This window comes from Dufourea novaeangliae, unplaced genomic scaffold (genome assembly GCF_001272555.1).
Source record: "Dufourea novaeangliae isolate 0120121106 unplaced genomic scaffold, ASM127255v1 scaffold49, whole genome shotgun sequence".
Classification (NCBI taxonomy): Eukaryota; Metazoa; Arthropoda; class Insecta; order Hymenoptera; family Halictidae; genus Dufourea; species Dufourea novaeangliae.
The window spans coordinates 1,438,305-1,459,225 of NW_015373928.1; the positions used below are offsets into that span (position 1 = coordinate 1,438,305).

The 20,921-nt window shown below is 44.4% G+C and overlaps 1 protein-coding gene across 5 annotated transcripts in view; it reads left to right on the forward strand.

Moving 5' to 3' along the window:
- Positions 1-20,921, forward strand: part of LOC107195125 (serine/threonine-protein kinase tricorner) — a 36,773-nt gene that overhangs the window by 4,971 nt on the left and 10,881 nt on the right. The window contains exon 1 of one of the 5 annotated variants that reach the window (XM_015584903.1): positions 4,476-4,965. The exons of 3 other annotated variants lie outside the window; for them this stretch is intronic. In XM_015584903.1, coding sequence (XP_015440389.1) covers positions 4,551-4,965 — 415 coding nt within the window. In that variant the 5' untranslated portion in view covers positions 4,476-4,550. Of the gene's footprint in view, positions 1-4,475; positions 4,966-15,095; positions 15,163-20,921 lie in introns of those variants that run through there. One more of the 5 variants, XM_015584906.1, reaches the window with a different exon arrangement.

Below are 20,921 nucleotides of genomic sequence, written 5' to 3' on the forward strand. Positions count from 1 at the left end.
ACACGAATACGAATGTTTTGCGATGTTTCGGGCAAGCGAGGAAGAAGTTTTTGTAAAACAACAAATAAGGGGCCAATTTTATCGGTATCGTATTCAGAATCTTAAAAAGTTACTTTCTTCTCCACGGGAAGAACAAACAATACGGCGATTTTATCGTCATTGTTTCACTCCCCGTCTCCCCTTATTGTTAGACTCACCTAACTCGCGTGAGTGAAGAAAATATGATGGGAGTAGATCAGTTCTCCATGCGGCGATTCGATTAGTACGGCATTCGGATGCGGCGACGATGTCTGTTGACGTTCTCTCAGTGAATATCATCTCGCTCACCCTGAAACAGAACTTCCCAAAGAATCTGCACACGGAGGGTACTGTCCTCAGTACATATACATATACGTTGCATAATTCAGCATCGTTACGGAATCCTCGTCGGCGCCTCTATTTTTGCACGGAGGCTATCGTGCTGGCGTCCAGCCGTTTTACGATTAATTACTGGAACCGTTGCGCCGCTTGTGGCTCCTCATCGACGACTCTAGACATCTAGATTTAACCGTCTCTTTGAACACGACTGAACTTAATAACGGATGCTTATCGGCGTTCTTAAGACCACCCACTAGAAACTTGGAATATTGATTTCATTTGCTAACTTAATGTTTAACAGTTTCCTCTTTGTTATGCTTCGTTTCGTCCGTTACATACATTACTCGGAACTGTAAGTCACCTTGAATCTACGTATGTATGTAATTTATAATTTTCTGCTCCGATAGTATTCTCACGCTCTTGACACGCGATGATCAAGTGACGCGTTACAAAGCCAGCCGGCGCTCCTTCCTTCACTAGCACTCGATCAAATTCTATCGCGATAAATATTGTTCCATCGATAGATAAAATCTTGAAAAACGAGAGCTAGGAGGAGATGTGTTTGATCTTGTTGAGAACGAGTGTCTACCAACAAGACTATCGATATCTTTCAATCTAACGCAGCTTCTAATGCTCGTAGCCATAGCGATACGTAAAAAATGTACGATATCTATCGGTCGCTTATACGAACATTAATTTAGACGTGTTAAGTACCATCGTTAGTTAGTACTTGACTAGCTACAACCCAATAAGCGTAAATATTTATAAAACGAAATTGTGTCTCACTTATTTTTGCAAACGATACAACAGCAGGCACAACTGTCGCTGCATCGATTAACAGCGAATTCATCAATTCTAATCTGATAAAATTCCGTTGTCTATACTCTGCCGACACTCCCACTCTCAACTACCTGTTCACGAATATCGGGATACTTCGATGCTCGCAATTGCAAGCGAATAGGTTCACTGTACGCGCGATTTTTTTCTCCCAATAGCAGTTGTAACGAAAGAAAATCAGCAAATGAACAGGACGGCGCGGGAAGAGGCGTGAAGTCTCAGTGAACTCGATCGGACACGCTTTCTGTTTTTACTTCGTCTTTAGAACGGGCGGTTACGGTCCTCGCTCGAATAATAAATACAACGACTTTCCATTTTCAACATAAACGATGATCCGTCGTTTGTATAAAGTAATTGTTGGTGGACCCTTGCGAACAGTTGGTCCTTTAGAAAGAAAAAGAACGAAAAGAGTAGGAAATATTTTGCTCGAATACCTGCGGCTACACTGTTATTGGTAAAGCAAAGGGCTTCTTCATTCCTACAGTACAAATTTTCCAGTCGAATCGATTTAAAAGCTACACGCCTAGGATACGACCTGATCGTATTAGATAAATACATGCGAATCGTGAATCGGAGCATATTCGAAACGACTGCGATAAATATGATGCGCAGGTAAACAAGATACACATGCCCTCCGTCCTTTGTTTGAAGATAGTTTGTAGGTAGTCGCGTTATCCGTTACTCACGCGAGAGCACACTTTTGTTAGTACGGTGTATCAGCTGAGGTGAATGCGCAGTGGCCCGTCCCGCTGTCTCTCTCTTCCCCTTTCGCTTTGATTTCCTTTCACCTTTGTCTGTCAACATTTGTCCACTCGCAAATCGTGTTACATATATACCATTGTCTATAGCTGTACATACGCATACCAGATACGTGGTAGTGTATAAAGATCGAAGAAACGCATCCCGCGTAACTGAAAACTAAAAGTTTGTTCGATTGTTTCCTTCATCGGAACGGATGAAACTGTTTTTTCGGTATTGCAATGGAAATCACATGCTCTGGATAAAATGTATTTTATTTACCGCTTGTGGACGCGCTTACGATGCAGTAATGAAGTATAACCTATGGTGACGACAGAGTTGTGGTCGTTACGATTGCGTAAATCTCCGAATAGGAACTGTATCGTTCGCGTGTACTTTTTTTTTTTATCGAAACAGGCTTCCGAATAAATGGCGTTTTTAAACGTCTCCTTTACGCTAGTTATGAAACAGCCTGTACTCGTTTTGACGTTGTCAAGTTACTATTTTGTTGGTGAAGTAGGTACATGTGCGAGCGCGTGAGAGAGAGAAAGAGAGCGAGAAGGGAGTACGCACAAAAGTACAAGAACAGAAGGAAGTAGGAGATAAAGAAACGGTTACGAAGCGGCGAATGCGAGAGGGAGTTGAGCAAAAGAAAATGTAGCGAGCGGCTTGGCGCGGCGTGGTGGCACGGTGGGGCAGCTCAAGCGGTGTGGTAAGAACGCGGGTGTCGGCGGCGGTGGAGTTGCGGTGTGGTGCTGGCAACGAAGGCATATACGCGTGCACGACGCGAACAGGAACGCGCGCGCGAACTAAACAACGCGAGAGAGGGAGATAGGAGAGGACCGGTGACTACCGGTAGAGACCGAGGAGAGTGGCAGAGGAGCACGGAGAATCAAGTTGGCAGGGACAGTGGTGAGAGAAGCGGTCGGTGGCAGTTCGAGTCTGTCGTCGGACCGGAAAACGCGCGGCTAAAACCGAATCGCTGGTTCAACGTTGCTCGTCGTTACCTTTTACCCTGTTCGTGTTTGTCACGGGCTGCCATCGAATCGATTCGCGCGATCGGGACACGTTGGTTGGCCACGTTCCTCAACATGGGTTAAATGGTGCTTTCTAAAACGATAATCCGTTTATGTCTCGCGCGTAATTTCTGTAAAACAGTGTTTCCAAGTGACAAAGACAAGTGAAACGATCCGCAGGTGCCAATTAACCGACACTGTGTTTACATTCGATATTGTTCGATTGTGCTCGAAAAAGAGAGAAAGGATGATACGCGAAAGTCGTTCCGTACGAACCGAATGAACCGTGCGCGTCGACGTCGACGTCGAAGACGAGGACGACGGGGATAGACTTTCGTTGACGATAGTGCGGCGAACCGCGGAAAATGCGGCAACTACGTGACCGACCGAGCTAAGATCACCGATACCAGGCAAGATCGACCTCGATCCCGAAACGTGCCCCGTCGTCGCTGTAGTTCCGAAGAGCTTGTGCAATCGGTGGACGGAAAATATCAGGGAATTATTTTTATCGTTGTTGGTTAATCGCGTAACAGCGACCGAAAACTTTGGATAGTAGACGGTCGATCGGACACCTCCGCGAGAAGGTACGCACGGCTGAGTCCACGAGAAACCGTTAATCGCAGGCTTGGATCGGATCGAGCTAAGTGGGACAAAGTGCAATAATCCGACTTAAAGAAGGAGGTATATTCCTACTGCCCGCTCGCTCGCCTTCTCGAAACCATTCTGCACTGAATCATTCCGCAGTGGCCAACTGCAGGATCTGAAATTGCGATCGAAGATCCTTGAAACTACTTCCGAGTCAGGCTAGGAAGCGTTTCCATAATAACATAGTATTATGTAGAAAAGCTGTAATGAAAACGATGTACCTTGTAACGTACCAAATAAATCGGAAATAGAACGACTGTCTGTTCGAAGAATTTAACGGAGATAAGTCTCGCGAGGAGAACGATGAAACGATCGTTATCGAATCTATTTTCGAAAGAAGGTAGTATCTTTCCTCGTATGCCGTTACCGCTAACGATAAGAAGAAACGACGGAAATTGACGTCGATCGAGGCGATCTTGCGAAATACTTGGCCAGAAGCGATCGTGCGACCATTTTCGCTTTTGGAATACGAAATACGGAATACGAGAAGTCGTTGGTCGCGCTGCGCGCAACAAGTTAAGGGAAGCACGTGACTGTTATATAGTAGTAGCTACTAAAGCAAACATTCGAGCAGGAGCATAGATAACGTTGGCTGCCGTCGACCGTGAAACTCCAGGCGACGCGACGCGCAGACGTTATCCAAAACCTTGTTCGTATCATTCTCTTTGTCAGTTATTAAAAATACTCGCTGGTCGAGTTTGAAGAAAGCGTTGAAGTTCGTCATCGGGGTCCCAGTTACGAGTTACGAAAATCAAAAAGAGTGAGAGAAACAGAGAGAGGTGTAATTTGGACGAGCAATTTCGTCACCGAACGTCTGGTTGGTGGACGTGAGCGCGTGTTGCGTTGCGCGTACATCCTGGCTCGAGAGTCGAGAAACGCGAAACGATGTAACGAACTGTTGGTGAATTCTAGTGTATGCGATCGATCCATTTCTCAGGAGGGTGCGCAAACCTTTGAATGACTTTCCCATTTTGTGGGTTCGTTTTCAACTCGTCCGACGTGAGGACGAGACAAATGCCTGTCGCGTCGGAAGACTGGGTGCCGCACCCGGCTAACATAACCAGTTCTATTACCACCGTCAAAGGTGCTACTATTCAAAGCACGACTACAGCTTGGATGTCGCCGTATAGCCGAGCATCACCTTCCGAACGTCCATCTTCGAACAACAACAATAACAATCATCACAACCACCACCACCATCATCACCACCATCACCACCACCATCATCATCACAACAACAACAACAACAATAATCATAACAATAACAATGGCGTTGTTATACTCGAAGGCTGCAGGCCGCCCGCTGCCACCACGGCCAGAAGATTTCTCAGGTGGTTTAGCAGACTCGGACAACCACCGATGGGAAAGTCAGGTAAATCTGAGACTCTGATTTGATTTTTCGTTGAACAGTATCGCACAAACGAACGATACAAAGAGTAATTTCAAAAACAGGCCTCACCCGACAATTTACGAACTTACATATCTCGTAACTACGATAGGTATACACGTATGGTATGTAAGTCGCGTTGGCGCGCCAGATAGAACGAAAAGAAGATTAACGCTTCTGCAGAATAACCTACGCGAACATAATCTCGCCGTATTATAGTTAACCATGGCATGGTACTGTTAGTCATCGCAGGTGTTCCGTACATATGGCGGTGACGGTGACCATTAATAAAAAGACCCGGCTCGCAAGGCGACGCGTGTGCACACTTGTTGCCGTAATAGATAATTGAATAGATGCCGTACACGTGCAATTAATACCAAACTATGCCCGGTAACGGTGTTATCCTACGATTCGTAATCTTTCGATGCGCGAAATAACACAAGGTTTCACGATTATCGCCCGCTATAGTATATTTTGAAAACGCCTGTCATCGTTCTTTGCGAACCAGAGAAAAGAAATTTGTTCCCTCGGTAATTATTATCGTTGTTCTGTACGAAGAGTGGGAAAAAACAGGTACATATTGCAATCTTTAGATACTTTGAATGGACTGTACGTTGCAATGCGTATTCGTCTCTTTTTAATTTTATTTGCAACTAATATCAGAGAACACGCGAACGAGGTGGATACCTGCGCCTGTGCTTTTGTTTCCGCTGGTAAAATCTCTACGGCGATCAGTGTCAAGTTCCTGGTATTTAACGATGCGTCGAGTATTCGGTGCACCGTACGCGGGCTACCGTGACGAACGCGAAATCGTATTAACGGATCTTCCATTGTATACACAATTCTTCAATAAGCTATACCATTTCTACGTGATTTTCACGTATATAGTACCTAAGCACGGAAGGAAATTGCAGCGCACGAATTCATCGACTTTCCAAATTAGGTATCGAGGATGCAGTCTTCTTTGAAAATTGACTCGAATATTCGTTTATAACGAATTATTACAAAAAATGGACTCGTATCGTTTCGTAACCGGTTGATGCGAAACCACAAAGAATCGAAAACGATTCGAATTAGAACGAAGCGGTCTTTGACTTATCTAGCTCGAGTGAATTCTGCGTTAATCGATGTTAATCGAAACGTTCTATACATTTTCATAGGTACCTACTCGCTATAACTCACGCGACATGCGTTAACATTTCATGGAACGAGTACTCGTTTAACATTGCTCAAACCGATGCGACGTACATTCCTTTAACAAAAGAAGATTATTCTTGAGATTGGAAGTCCGCGCGGCAAACGTTGCGGGGCGACACGATAACTAGGCCGGAAAGAGGACGAACCGTAAACTTGATAAATAAACATTAGACTTGGTGTGCAAACCAGGTCGCGATCGCTGCTAGCACCGGCGTCTCTCGGAATTCGTAATTGTAACTGCTTACTCGGTTCCATTCTCCCTCCCCTCTATTCATAATTATGATACATACATACATCCTATCGGCGAGTGTACTTTTGTAACATTTCGCACTCGAGACTGCTGCTTCTTTAACGTTCGGAACCGTACAATAAGTAACAGTTCACTCCTCGGAACTGAGAAAGAAAAAAATTAAGTTTCGCGTTAACAGCTACGATTCTTGCCTTTTGTTTTATTTTTCCCGCACATTTCGGCCGCGTTACCGCGATAACCCGTTATGTATTTCGTATTCATATCCCGCGAGGAGAGTTTGAATCGGGAGTAACGCGTTACGACCAACCACGATGTTCCCTCGTAACAATATCGTGCCATTATTTGGGCTTCTAATTAGTCTAACGAACAAAATAAACAACTCACACAAGGTTACCATTTATGATTGTCAACGCTTAGATCGTTCCGTTCTGCCTAAGCCTGAATGATACATGGATTTTGTTTCGGGCCTTTCGTGCTATGCGATTGGTACAGTGAAAAAAGAATAACGTGAAATCGACTTGAAGTAAACACGCTGGCTTGCAACCCGATAAGGTAGAAATCGACTCCGTCCGTTGCGTGAGAAGCTTTTCAACAGCGTCACGTTTGCAGCGTTGTGTAATTGTTCACTAGCTTACACGTGGGCGAGGTTATACAGTATAATTCTAGAAATTGAGATCCGACACTACGCTTTTTTTTTACTGCTCCGAAATGGAAAATAACGGTCAAGGAAAATCTTTATGCTTAACGAGAGGTTGACGCGTGACTCTCTTGCGTCTTACACTTCGCGAGATTATGTCGTTTTGAATGATGTATAATATATATGATACTCTCCTCGTGTTTCAATGTTCCAGCATGTATTTCAACTTCTTTCTATTCAGCTTCTAATTTTCAGTCATATACACTACCGATTCTTTTTTGCAAATAAATTCCATTAATTCTGGTTCAATCGATCCACCATTTTTTTCGCCATTGCTCGTCGGGTTTACGTGTTTCGGTATATATACATGTTTGTAATATTAACGTTGAACGAAACGATTTTGTCGTTTAAGCAGAATGCCTCTTTGTGCCCGGAGAGCATTGTCACGCGATTCGCTATCAGATGCGGGGTCACTGGCCTGTAATCTTCCGAGGAGGTTTTCTACAGGTGTTCGAGCGGGAACGCGCGTCGAGCGTGTCACCTGCTTGAAGTTCTGTTTTCTAAGCAACTACAGGCAGACGCTCGTGTCGTTTCCACGAACAGTATGAACCGTATAATCGATGACCCCGATTCACGACTCGGCAAACATAATAAAGAAGAAAAAATGCCAAGTGTATTTCTGTTTCCCGTTTCTGTTGATACCAGAACATAAATACTTGCTACGATCAACGATACAACGATAATTGAAGAGGCGTTCTTCCAGCGGCGTTGCCGTTTACTTTCTATTAGACGATATCCAAGGTTTCAAAAGAGAAGAGGAAAATACGTTTGGGTTGAATTATATCGCGCGCGCGCGCTATCGTTTATATCGAATAAGAATTGTGTTTTGCACTGAATTGGCGGCTTCGATGCTGCTGCGTTTCAAAATCATACAGAAGCTAGGAGCTGAGGCGTCAGAAAGCGAAAGCGCGATTATTTTTCAAGGCACGCACGCGCGTAACGGTCTTTCGAAATTCTTCGCGAGAGCATCAAACACGAAATTAAAATTCCTCGAGTCGATCAACATCGGGAGTCTCGTATTCTCGAAAGCATAAGTTTCGCGTTCAATGCAAAGGTTATCGTCCGCCACGTTAAAGATATTTTCAACGAATGGTTATTGTTATAAAAGTGTTTGAAAATTGTTGCTTCGGTTGAAGCTTTTACGTGAGCTACGATTCACCGTCTGAAAAGCAACCGATAAACAGTAATTACAGAAATTTACGGCGCGTGCTATTTTCTTTCTATGTACATACGTCTACGTAGTCGCGTAATCATTTTTTATTGTTCGGTGGGAATTAAGAATCGACGACGCAACAGAGAAACAAAATGTGGTCTCGCAAGTGAGGTCAAGGATTGCTCGCAAACGGGGCTACTGTGTACATATTTACAACAAACCGTGGCAACTCGGTTCGTTTGTCTGCTGCGTGGATGATACGTGCGTGTAAATGCACCAGGCGATGCTGGTAGCATCGCGAACAAAGAGAGCATTGTGTCGGTGCGATGCGTGCAAGCGCCGCGAATCAACCAACGATTGCACCGTACACCTTCTCGTCCTTATTTTCGACCGTTGTACACGTTTCGTGTACCTGTACGTGAACGTAAAGTTGACTATGGCGGCCACCGTGATCGTCGACGCTTCGAACTCGGTAGAACAGCTTTCTTCCAATTTCCATATATCTTTCAAGCTGTTACAAAACGCGAGACCCGAAGCAACGGACAAACACTCAGCGAACGTTGCGAGCACACGAATTGTGTAATATCTCAGGATATCTACAACAAAATTAAAATACTCGTGGAAACGAGTAAATATATATATATATATATATGTATATATACCTATGCAGTATGCGCGTTAGCCGTGCATGCTGTACGTAACGGTAAAAAGCTCTCTGAAACCGAGGAACCAAGGAAATGGCTTGGCATTCGTGTACGATGCCGCAGTAAACCTAGCAGTCCCAGCACAGTGGTGACATGCTCGAGAAACTGTATTAAAAGAATGTCAATTCCTGACTGGGATCGAATCACGCGAGAATACAACTCCCTACTTTCCTGAGTTCGTCAGTCTAGCAAAATTAGCAGGTCAATCGATAAACCAGCGAAGTAAACGTAGTTTCCTATAGAGAGAAAATTAAAGCAACCTGAATCGGCGTATACACCTAGATATTCTCGAGTTACATAACGTCGTTGCGAGCAATCATCGTTTCCTGAAATGATTTACATAATCCGATCTTTATTTAACCGTTTTGGGAGCAATAAACACAGATGAAGTGAAAAATCTCGGATAGGGGATCACCGAAGCGTAGAATCATCCTGTTTAACTCGTGAGCAGTTCACGATGCAAATCAAAGAAAAACATTAAAGTCTAGAGAAGCATCGAAAGAGTTCGTTGTGCTTTTAGCTTTCTCCTTATTTCTGTTTGGTCGAAGCTAACGACGCGGAACTCGAAGGCCATTCTTGTTCTACATATTTCGTAACAAGTCTTAAATTCTGTTGCCAGTAAACGGCAATCGACTGTATCGCTTATCGTTGTTCCTTTCGCTTTTCTCATAGTCTCTCCTCTCCAACCCCCGAGGTCGGTGCCTTTCGTTTGCGAACCCCGTCCCATTATTGATCAATCTTGCAAATTCAATTATTCCTCTTGTCCTGTTATTGGATCCCAAAAAATTCTTCTCTTTGGGTATGTTACAGTTACATGTATTATAATATGCTGACGAGAGATTTCGAAATCGGTGAATGGTTACACGCGCCATAAAAATGTTCGCGAATAAATGTCGCGCGCATAAATTCTAACCCTTGGGAAACCGCTTTCTTCGAGATTCTCGTAAGTCACAAGCTGCTGTTGTGAGAGAAAAAGAAATCGACTGATTGGATACCGGACCGAAAGTCAAACTCGTGTCTGCGACTTTACGCGCGACTGAATAGCGACGATTTTTCTTTTTCTCCTTCTTCATATAAATACATATGTAACCCAATTTAAACAAGATGGCAACCGTACTCTACCAGTTACGGTAATTACGCGAAGATCGCGACCTTGACACGTGCGAAACTCGCCTAAAATTAATTTAGAGAATTCGTAAGCACCGCCAAAGAGTCGAAACTGTCCTTACCACCGCAAGTTTGGCAGTTACATACATATCTCGAACTCGATACAGTTAGCCGAGGAGAATTCATCGCCGCGAGCGATCCGGAATCACTCGTATGACAGTCAAAATTTTTTATCGGTCCATCGACAACTGCGATGGAAAAAACCTTTTCCAAGAAACGCGCTCGAAAAGAATTTCAGCAAGTTATCACAGGCCAACGTGCTACATATTTGGGTCACTCTTCGATAAGGTTCCAAACCGTAACGCTCGATCGATATCGTAGGCCGTTTGAAATATCCAACCTGCGAATATTCGTTCGCTCGGCCATATTGCCGTTACTAAAAATAATTAGGAAGCGTCGCATAAACGAACGACTCATTCGGTAAATATGCTATACATGTGTTATACATATATGATTCCCTTCGACCATTTCTCTCGACCGTTTCCTAAGGACAACAAAGATTGATAAATTTGCTTGAAATAAACGAAGGTGAACAAAACAAGGATGTATCCTGACTTTGGATTTTTCTTCCGTTCGTAGTATAAGAATCACTTGTTAAAATTTTTGCCGCAATGATTATACATTGCTTTTGAGGTGTGTTTGTTTTAGCGCGATGAATTTTTTTCAGATCTCGTTCGTTCAAGTTCAAAGTCAGAACATTACCTTCAATTTGTACCGCTCGATTTGAACGAACGTTGGTTCACATTTGCTTCCGAAGATCCGAGATCGGTCGATCAAAGTCGAAGTTGGCACTCTTTTCAACAATTTCGACACGAAGTGTAACGTCACGGAAATTGCAAGGGGGGGTACAGCATCGCAAGGCCGCGAGTCAGCGAATCTCACTGCATCATCGGGAGCAGGGCTCGGAGTTTCTTGGAACGTCAGCGTTCTGATTGTTTTCTTCATTTGCACGTCGAAGGATATTCGGCCGTCGGCCATTTCGGTGAATACTACGCGACACTCCTTTTGCGTCACCCGATCGAATGTTGCTGCCATCTTTGAACGTACATACATCTCGACAACCACCTCCGCTCAGTCCTCATTCTCCCTCTCTTCCCCTCTCTCAAAGTTTAATTCAGGCCAGGCACCGTCACGTTATCCGTTCGGCGTACATACATATATTGCGCGTACGTGTTCTTATGTTTAATTTAATTTTTTTTTAAATTCGCGCCTTACAGACAGAACCGGCAATAGGCCGGTTACGTCAATTCCCTATAAAAATCCAATAACTCGTAGAAATTCGTTGCTCGTACGCAATTCCGTGAAACGGAAACGGAATCGCGGCGTGAAGTCGATGAAAGTAGGATGCGCGCGGCCAGTGGAACGATTATTGCGACGAACCAACGACCGACCGATCGGTTCGATCGTGATCTACTTTATCTGGCGTGAATTTTTGTTTGTCGCAACGCTGTAATCAATTTCAGTGACTATCGTTGGGCAAACACAATGTTTCATTTTTTTCCGAAGCTTGCCCTTTTGTTTAGCATCGTTCTACACTGTTTGCGTGTAATCGGAGTACCGAAGCGTGTAAGCGGAAAGAGGGTGGTTGCGAGAACTGCGGTCTTAAACGCATACAAACGAGTAGATGCGTTCATTTTTTCTTGGCTCTTCCGTGTAGATACGACGCGCGGGTGCAGGTTTATGTCCGACGAAGAAGTGTATGCGTGTGTATGCCGCTCATGCTTTAATCCAAGGTACAGTTATTCGAAGAGCGCGTGCAACTTTAGATCGGGGCGTCACCCAGCCACAGCCATCGCTGCCACTGCTGCGACGATCGGGAACGCCGAACTCGACACTCCGCACACTCCGAATGGCGTTACATATATGTATAATACCTACGGTCATCGACGCTCATTGTCTTCTGTGGTGACTCGAGCGAGTCACGACGACTTTCATTCGGTGTCTCTCCATCTCGAAGAATTTCAAATGTACACCCGATAGAGACTAGCCGAACAAATTCTTAGGAAATTGGTTGCGGAAAGCGCCTGTAGCTCTAAAAACTTTTGAAGAAGGGCACAGATGTCCCAAATACCAATCCACTACTAATCATTTTTTGTCGGTTGAACAATTACGTTCGCAAGTTTATTTATAATTTATGAACACGCCTGGGTACAGTATTCAGCGTTTCGAAGCGTAAACGAATGGTTGATCGATACGATTACGCTGCATATTCAACGAACGAGAAAACGGTCATTCTTCAATTTCACAATTTCAGATACGATTGCGATACCGGGCTCGAAGTCGTTCACTGCGATGTCGAATTACCGGTATGACCGACAAAGCATCTCAATACTAAGGTCATTATGGTATTTCGAGTAACGGGTGTCGCAGTAGTAAAAGAAGGCGCGTAATATCGGTGGTCGATGAATCGCTAGTTAATAAAAAAATATACTTTTTCGAATTGATTGTCTCATTGATAGATTGGTGGCATTTCCATTTGTTCACTGTACTTTCGGTAATTATAGCAGTCCTATGTCCGACTATGTCGCGTCGCGTTGGTTCGAATGAAACAGGTCGAAGTTATTTTCAGGGAGTTCGTTGAAGCCTAGTCACAATGGATCGTGCTGTACAACTTCTGGTTTCACGGTGACTTAGTACGAGGATCACGCGGTTCGCTGGTAGAATTCAACCGATCAGAGTTTCTAATAGTAATGGTTACGTAAAGTAGACGCGAGATGATCGTGTAGTTGATGTCGTTAGTATTTTAAGGGATTACACACAATGTCGTTACTTTAGCTATCGTATATTTAAAAGGTGTCATTTATCGCGATTAATCATTAGCTGAACATGAATTCCCATCGCATCGATCGATATAATTCTTTGATCGTGTTGTTATATGCTACATTTAAATTGACTCGTAACATGTTCTACAGAACATTCAAGCAGCGAATGCACGGGACTTCGGAAGAGACTAGGAGACTATGGTAAAAGAGTTATCAGCCAATTGGAGTCACGACGCACGTTGTTCGATTAGTGGACGTGGACGTGGACGGTAGGAGCCGAGAAACATGCGTGCTCGCGCACGTTCACGCGTCCGTTCACGCGTGGGCACATCGTATTCTCCCCCTATTTTCATACCGCGTGTCATCTACTCCGACTCCGAGTCGCTCACGTTCGATCGAGTTCGTCCGACCAACGAACGGTTAGTCGATCGTTCAGTCACTCGGTTAGACGGTCACCGAGTCGCGATCCCGCACGTGTGCAACCAGTTGCCGGTTGATTCTATACGTAATTGCGCTTTGTACGCGTTCCGTTCCGTTCCGTTTCGCGTTCGAACATATTTCGAAACGTTCTCGGCTTTCCCAGTGAGTTTTGACCAATTAAACATTATTTATCGATTCTACTAGAACGACGGATGTTTACCGTAAAAAAACAAACCTTGTCGTTATACGAGATCCCTCTGAAAATTGCTGTCGGTATCCTTGGGGTTAATCGACTCTTTCTAAACTTCTTTTTTATTCCCGCATCTATCTTTGTCGTCGTACTTCGTCCAGGACGGTTCACGTACGAGTACTTAATATGACAATAGGGAAGTAGTGTGAACGCTCGATGGAAGATGGAAAACGAAAGAAACAACGTCTACGGGATAAAGGTTAAAAAATGACGAACGGGTTCCGCGGCAAAGCTTTCCTCGTTTCTTAAAGTTCCAAGGATACTGTCGACATAAATTACCAAACCATTAGACCGATGATTAGCAACTGATGATAATGTATCGCTTTCGATAACATACGAAATGTCTGCGGTTGTTCGTATTCTTTCCTAGGCAGGAAGTTTTCGTCGGTCGAGTTGTTATCGTTGACGTACCTACCTACCTTTTGTCAAGGAAACCGTGACTAAAACGGAAATAGCGGTTTTACAAATCGAAAGTTTGCGATGGAGACACACGGTTCAACTGTCCAGTAGCATGAATCGGTGGAAGAACCCTGGAAATTCTGTTCGAAAGGAAGTGGGACTCGCGGTCGGTCCAGTTTCTCGAATTAGCCAGTGTTATGTGCACCGCACGCTACAGCCGGTTGTACGCCTTCGGTGACGTAATCTGTCGCGGGTGCGAAGGCCACGTTGATGTAGCAGGATTTAATAAAGAGTCAAGGATAATAATTAGTATTTATACGCGTTGAATTGTTTAGGGGAGTTTGTCGCGTTAACGTTACTCTCCTCGAACGCTGTTCGTTAACGGGATGAACGATCTTTCGTCACACTCGATAAGCATTTATCGTCTCTACCAATCCATGGGTGATCGATCCATACACCGAATATTTCACTCGTACGCATCGATGAAAGATATTTGCATACACAGGTACTAGTACGATAAAAATTCGACTTTCCGTACGAATGGTAACGGCGTATATAAAAAAGTAGTTCTTGCTGACTAGATCCAAGACGTAACGGGCCTTGGCGTTTTAATTCGAGGACACGAGGAAATACTCGTAGGTGTGACTTGGCGTCATCGAGTGCCGTGCTCGTGTCGCGCTACCAGTTTTTTTATCTCCAGCGCGTGAAATTACCAGCGCCGATTCCTTCGTTCTCGCTATTTATTCCGTAAACTTGCAAAAATTTGTTGTAAATTTCAGAGAAATTAGAGGAAATATTGTAATTGATATCGATAAAATTGGTCGTTTCGGGTAATTTTTAGAGAAATCGATCCTCGATTATCGCGCTGACGCAGACGCAGCAAAGTTACGTAATTCGATGTACGACGCGAATGCAAATCACGCGAGTGTGAAATGATGCTGTACCAAAGACACTCGATCGAATAAATAATCGTGTCCTGGTCGACGCTCGATGTGCATGCGCGCGTGCACGCGTACGGGAGTGCGTTCGATTAACAGGAAGCATAAACGAGTCGGTGGACACGACAAAGAAGCAACACCTGGCCAGCCGTTATCGATGTACGATTCAGAACTATTCAAGACGGTGTGGACGAAGATAGGACAGATGTGCAGCTACATTACCTGTGCCAGGTCTTATCTTTCAGGTCAGTTCGACGAGCGTTCGATATCGAACATGGATTAGGTTAGTACGTCGTATCACGATGAAAAAGAATTCTCATAACTATTTAGACGATTCTTCGAAAAAAAATACATCAGAAGTTTCAAATAACGCATTCCTGTCGGTCTTTTCTTTTCTTTACGATCCCATTCGTTGTTTATAATAACTGAGGTGTAAATCCTCGAAAACAAGCTAAATATTTCATACAGCCTGCCTACACTTTCGAAAAGAATCACCCGTTACGAGTTAATTTGTAAGCACAGATTAGATTTGTTGGCACAGTAGAAAGTGCATCGTTCGATATCAGTATGAACCAACGACGAACGTTCACTATGAAATAGGTGGAAACGGAACGTTGCTCGTTAGACGGATGTACTTTCACTTTCCAGCACCGAAGCCATCCATTGCGTGCTAATCTATTCAAACGCACATCGTTGACGCGCACGCACGATTTTCATCAGTCGTATTTCGTTATTGTTCGCGGTAATTTACGTCTGTACAATATTATTATGTTTTCAACGCTTCCTTTATTATGATTTCTATAGACACGAACCATGTTTCAATGCTCAAAGTTCGAAATCCCAACAAAAGTGAGTTTCCAGTTACAGGGTTTCCGTGGCTCCACATTCGGGGGAATTTATAATCGATACGCGTTGTTATCGTTTTTGACGTAACGATCCCTACGAAACATTTGCTTCCCACCTGGCAGCTTGCCCTGTTCTCAAAAATTGCAAAAGACGGGAAAGGAGTAGGAGGTCCAGGGCTGTTGTATTCCACCCGACCTCGAAGGAACGAAATTCAGGACGAGGTCGGGTCGCGTACGAAATCCTCACAATTACACCCAAAAATCGCTTTGGCTAAAGATTTTCGAACGCATACGGCATAGAGACGCCACGTAACAAAACCGTGCGCGAATAGCTCAATGTACAATCCTATAAAACAGGATTTCTTGTTGGAATCATAACGTAAACAGATACATACAGCTAATGCCTGGAACCATCGACTAGTGGTAGCCCGAATAGTGATAGCCGGCTATTTGTACCACCCTCTGGACCATTTGTGTCGTTTATTTTTATTCGTAAAAAGCGATTGAATTTTATCGAGGACATAAGACCATCATAGTCTGTATTTTACATTGTCGATCATTTATTTCGTGTATTTTCAGAGACCTATTGTGTCATTTCTCTAGTTTCGGTCCTGATTATCCTTCATCCTTGGAAAACAATGACCCGTACTTCGTTGATCTATTCGACGCTGAGTTTGAGTTACTGGATACGTTTTCGGTGCAAGGAAGCTGGTCGAGTGTCCTTTGATTCCGCCACATCGACTTCGCGTTACCTGCCGTACCTGCTTATAATAGTTGCGACGTGTATTTCTCTGTATCGGTGTTTACGTCGCTTGTGCGCCTACGATATCGGAAATCTGGAACAAAGAAAAGCGATCGAGCAACAATAGCTCTCGTTCCCTCTTGAGTTACTTCTCTTCCTCGCCGTTTTTAGACACATTTCTGGTGTATGTAGGCGTCCATGCTGGTGTTTGTGCACGCGCGCGCACTTGGTCTGCTCCTTTGTCTCTTCCGTGGCTCCGGATTACCCAGCTTCTCGAATCTAGGCTGTTACCGTGGCAACGCAGGTACCAAATGCGGGTTAAGGACTATAGCGACGAATATACGGAAACCGATGATGAACTTGATCTTCGCAATGACGAATCTCAAAAAATAGCATTTTGCGCGTTCGATCCAAATTTGAAACGACCTTTGTCGTTGAATAACAACGTGTCAAAGAGGTTGGTTCGTCTAGATTTTCTATTTCATTTCCATTATGGGCAGAGATTGAGCACAAGAAGAATTTCGAAAAATTTTTTTTACAAAATTGTTCGAAAGAGGTAGGCACTAATTTCTGAATATCGACGAATAAACGCGAATATAAAATATCGTTGCAGTCACCGGTAGACATTGTTTAAGATGGCAGGCGACTTTTTTTTCCCATTTCTCGGTTGGCTAGTCAGTGCTCTTGTGTCGCTCTCGTCACCGATCAGATGTTCGAAAAATCAATGGAAACACCCCTCGCTTTCTACACGTTCGGCTCCTTGTTCTTTGGCATCGTTATTGCGGCGCCTTTGCCTTTTTTGTGCATCGTCCCCAATCGAAGACTTTATAGAACGCAAGAACAAAAAAAAAAAACAACAGAATAGACAAGAACGATGACGAAACAATGCATCGTGTGTCGTTTATCTGTACGTTGCAATCGAAAATGATACGATTGGCGTTGATTGTGCTTTTAATCTGGCATTAGTTTTCTACTTCCTATCTTTTCAGAAAGATTCGAATCGCTATGTAAAGTTGTCGCGTTGGTAAATAAAGAAAGAAGAAAACAAGTCGCATGAAGCATATAATGGTAAAGGTTATATTTTTATCTCGTACTATTCCCCACGTGTTACGGTTCCTTCATCTGATATCTTCCAAGGTACTCGTTAAGCAGTTGTCGTTATTTATCTAAAATCTTCAACGTGGGAAATTCGAGCGAACGTCACGAATTCGTTTATTCTTAACTCTAATGTTTCATTTTAAACGGCTCTATCCCTTTGTGGCAGGTGAACGTAGACGAGGCAAAATTTAATTAGAATTAACGACAAAAGTGGTTGTCCCACGTGAGAGGACCTTGTTCGTGTGTCCCAAGTTTCGTAGCGGCAGAAGAATGCTTCGTTACGTTATTCCGAAGCGATCGTTAGATGATCCCGTTTACTTTTGTTCGCACAAACAGTGGGAAACGCGTCGGGAGCGTGCCGGTTACAAGAGAAGGTGTGCCGTTTCAATGCCTTGCGGACGTTGCTACGGTTGCTCTTCTTATAACGGGATTATGAAACGAATTATCTTATTTTCCTCCGGTTTTCAGGCGTCGCTGATATAATCGAAACTCGATAGGTTCTATCTTCCACCAATTTTAATATCCTTCGCATATGCTCGTGTCGCGTATCAGTACGTAAAATTTTTCTTGTTAGTATCGCTGCTCGTGTAAATCCCATCGCGGAAGACGAACGCGCATGTACCGATTGATTGCGGCAGAATGTGGTATCGGTTAAAGTAGACAGAGATCGGTAAAAAATGTCGCTGTCGATCAGGAAGTCGAATCTGTATGAAAAGTACTAGTAGGAGGGGATTTTGTGCGTGCCTGTGGACTTTAGAATAAGCTGAGTGTTGTGTATGAACGATGAATGTTTGGAACTAAGCGAATGTTTAGACTAAGATATTGTGGTATGTGGATGAATGTAGCATGGATCGGTCGTGGGTATGATTTCCGAGAGGAAAGTGAGAATAAGATTTGTTTAGCTGCGTGCGGAAGAGTTTCGTGTGACTGTTTAGACTGGGTATTGGGTGATTGGAATTTCTAGGAATGGTTGCGTAGTTCGAGAGCAAGGGATGCAAGGTTTGGGTGTGTGTTCTAGGTGTGGATGCTTAAGAGAGGGCAGAGTGCGTGGTTTCGGGTCAGTCTGTTGGAGAAAAGTCGTGTGGTGAGATTACACTTGGAGAGTTGACTGGTGTGTTGTGTGTTTTGAATATTTTGACTATACTATTATTTTACTTTAATAAACAATCCCTATTTAATTTCCTACAGTACTATCGAATCGTCCAATACCGTGAACGGGAGCTACGTCCCCACGACGTAGTTACTTACAAAACACCTGCGGCGATCCAGTTCGACGAACACACGCATCGATTTTTCGAATCGAGTTTTAACGTTGATAAGTTTTAGATGTGTAGTTTGTTAAGTTATCGAAACAATACGTTGTGGTATTAGCTTGCATCCCCTACGGCCCCTACGCGATGCGCACCCCACTTACGTTCGTGTGTAAAATACACTTCCACGAATCCATTGCTTGGCGTAGCGCAGGTCTGACCTCGAATCGGGTCTCGTTGCTGCACTCGTTATTCGCTACCTTATCTCGAGTTTATGGCAAACATCGGTCGTCCACTACGGATTAAAAGTCAAGCATACGCGTGTGTCTTGTACCGAAAGTGGAAAGAGTTAAACATTTGTTCGCCAATAAAGCGACAATTGCATGAGGTTTCTCAGCAGGGGAAGAGATTAAATTATGCCAGTATACACGGAAACACTGTGATGCGATTGAATATCGAAGCGACATTGGTAAGCTCAAAAAGACGGACGGACAGACAAATGCGAAGATCGCCGATGAATAAGCAGAGACGAACGAGCTAGCAAGCAAGCAGCTGACGCGGTGAAATCAATATTCCCACGTGTAGAGGTAGACGGTGTAGATAGAGGGCAATGTGAGCACCGTGCGCCATTGCGTTTGTGCTCGCAAACGACCAAGCAGACGTTTACCTACCTATTTCAAAAAGCGTGCAACCGTATGTAACATGTCGTATCTCGTGCCAAAGGGAAAGCCCTGTTTGCTAGCGTTTCTTGGTGGTTGCTCCTGTTAGATGTTCGTTTCCCAGCCCTGTTTACGACCGACTTTGATCTCGCAAAAATCAAAACGCTACGTTTCACGTTGGGAAATGTAACGAGACGGATAAATCTGTTTCTCGTAAGCACGGCAATTGACTGGTCAGCCAACAGTCAACTATTTATCCTGGGAACATAATTAAAATTGGATTATCGAGATCCAGGGAAGTAATGCGATTAGCTGCTCTCTGCACCGCTTTCGTGACGTCAAGCCGGACGAATGCTTCGTTCGCCGCGTATATACCACCGCATTGAACTTGTTCGACTCTCCAACGATTCGTAACTCCGAAACGGTGCATTTAGCTTCGATTCCATGCGCGCAAGAAGAATGTATTCTGGTTCGATTGAAACTGGTATATGAGGGAATTACGCGTGTAGGTATATACGCTTGGAACAGTTTCCTTAACGATACACCGAAAACCGACGTTCAATTTCTAAAACGAAAGAGGATTGTCGATCTGTTCGGGGTGCGCGACGAAGTAACAAATTCGCGCGTTCGAATCGTATTTCTGACGCGTGCGCGTTGAGGCGCGATAACATCGAGTGAAACGATACTCGGTAAATGATATTTTATCGAACACCTCCAGCTTCTGACGTCTCGTCACGAAAGTTTATTACCGAACACAAGCTGCTCCGCGCATTTTTGACGAAACATCCTCGTATAAACCACTTTACGTGGACTTTAACGTGTATACGCGTTGGAACGTTCCGCGCACCAAGTTTCGTTGTACGAGGATGAAACACTGCGCGATGAAAACAACGTATTTCGTATTCGATTGATTGCGTAGTGTGCGGGCTGTTCTCTTACTTGCATGACACGCGTTCGGTTGTTATGCTGGGAATGTAAGACACTCGGATTTCCTTTAGTCGTTCGGCTTTAAGCCGCTGAGTCGGGAAGACCTTAGACCGCCGCGTACAGTTGCACGTGATCGAGTACGCGTAGGTTTCAGGGGACGTTCCGTTCGCGCCGGTGTCGGTGGTGGCGAGTGGAAGATACGTTGGTAAATGCTGTCGAGAAGGGTTGATCGACGAGGATGCCGATGACGTGGGGTACCGCTGGCGAAGGAACGCGCGGCGCCGCGTTGCGATCGGCGGCTGTGTCGCGCGCGGTGGCTGGTTCGAGTGGAGGGATGAGGAGAACGTGCGCGCAGGCGGACGACCACGATCAGGTGACGACTTTGAGTCGTGCTCTTTCGGTCTCTCCCTCTCTCCCTCCCGCGGCCTCCTATCCTATTCTTCGACGAGACTCCCCTCGAGTTCGGCGCGATCTCGCCACGCT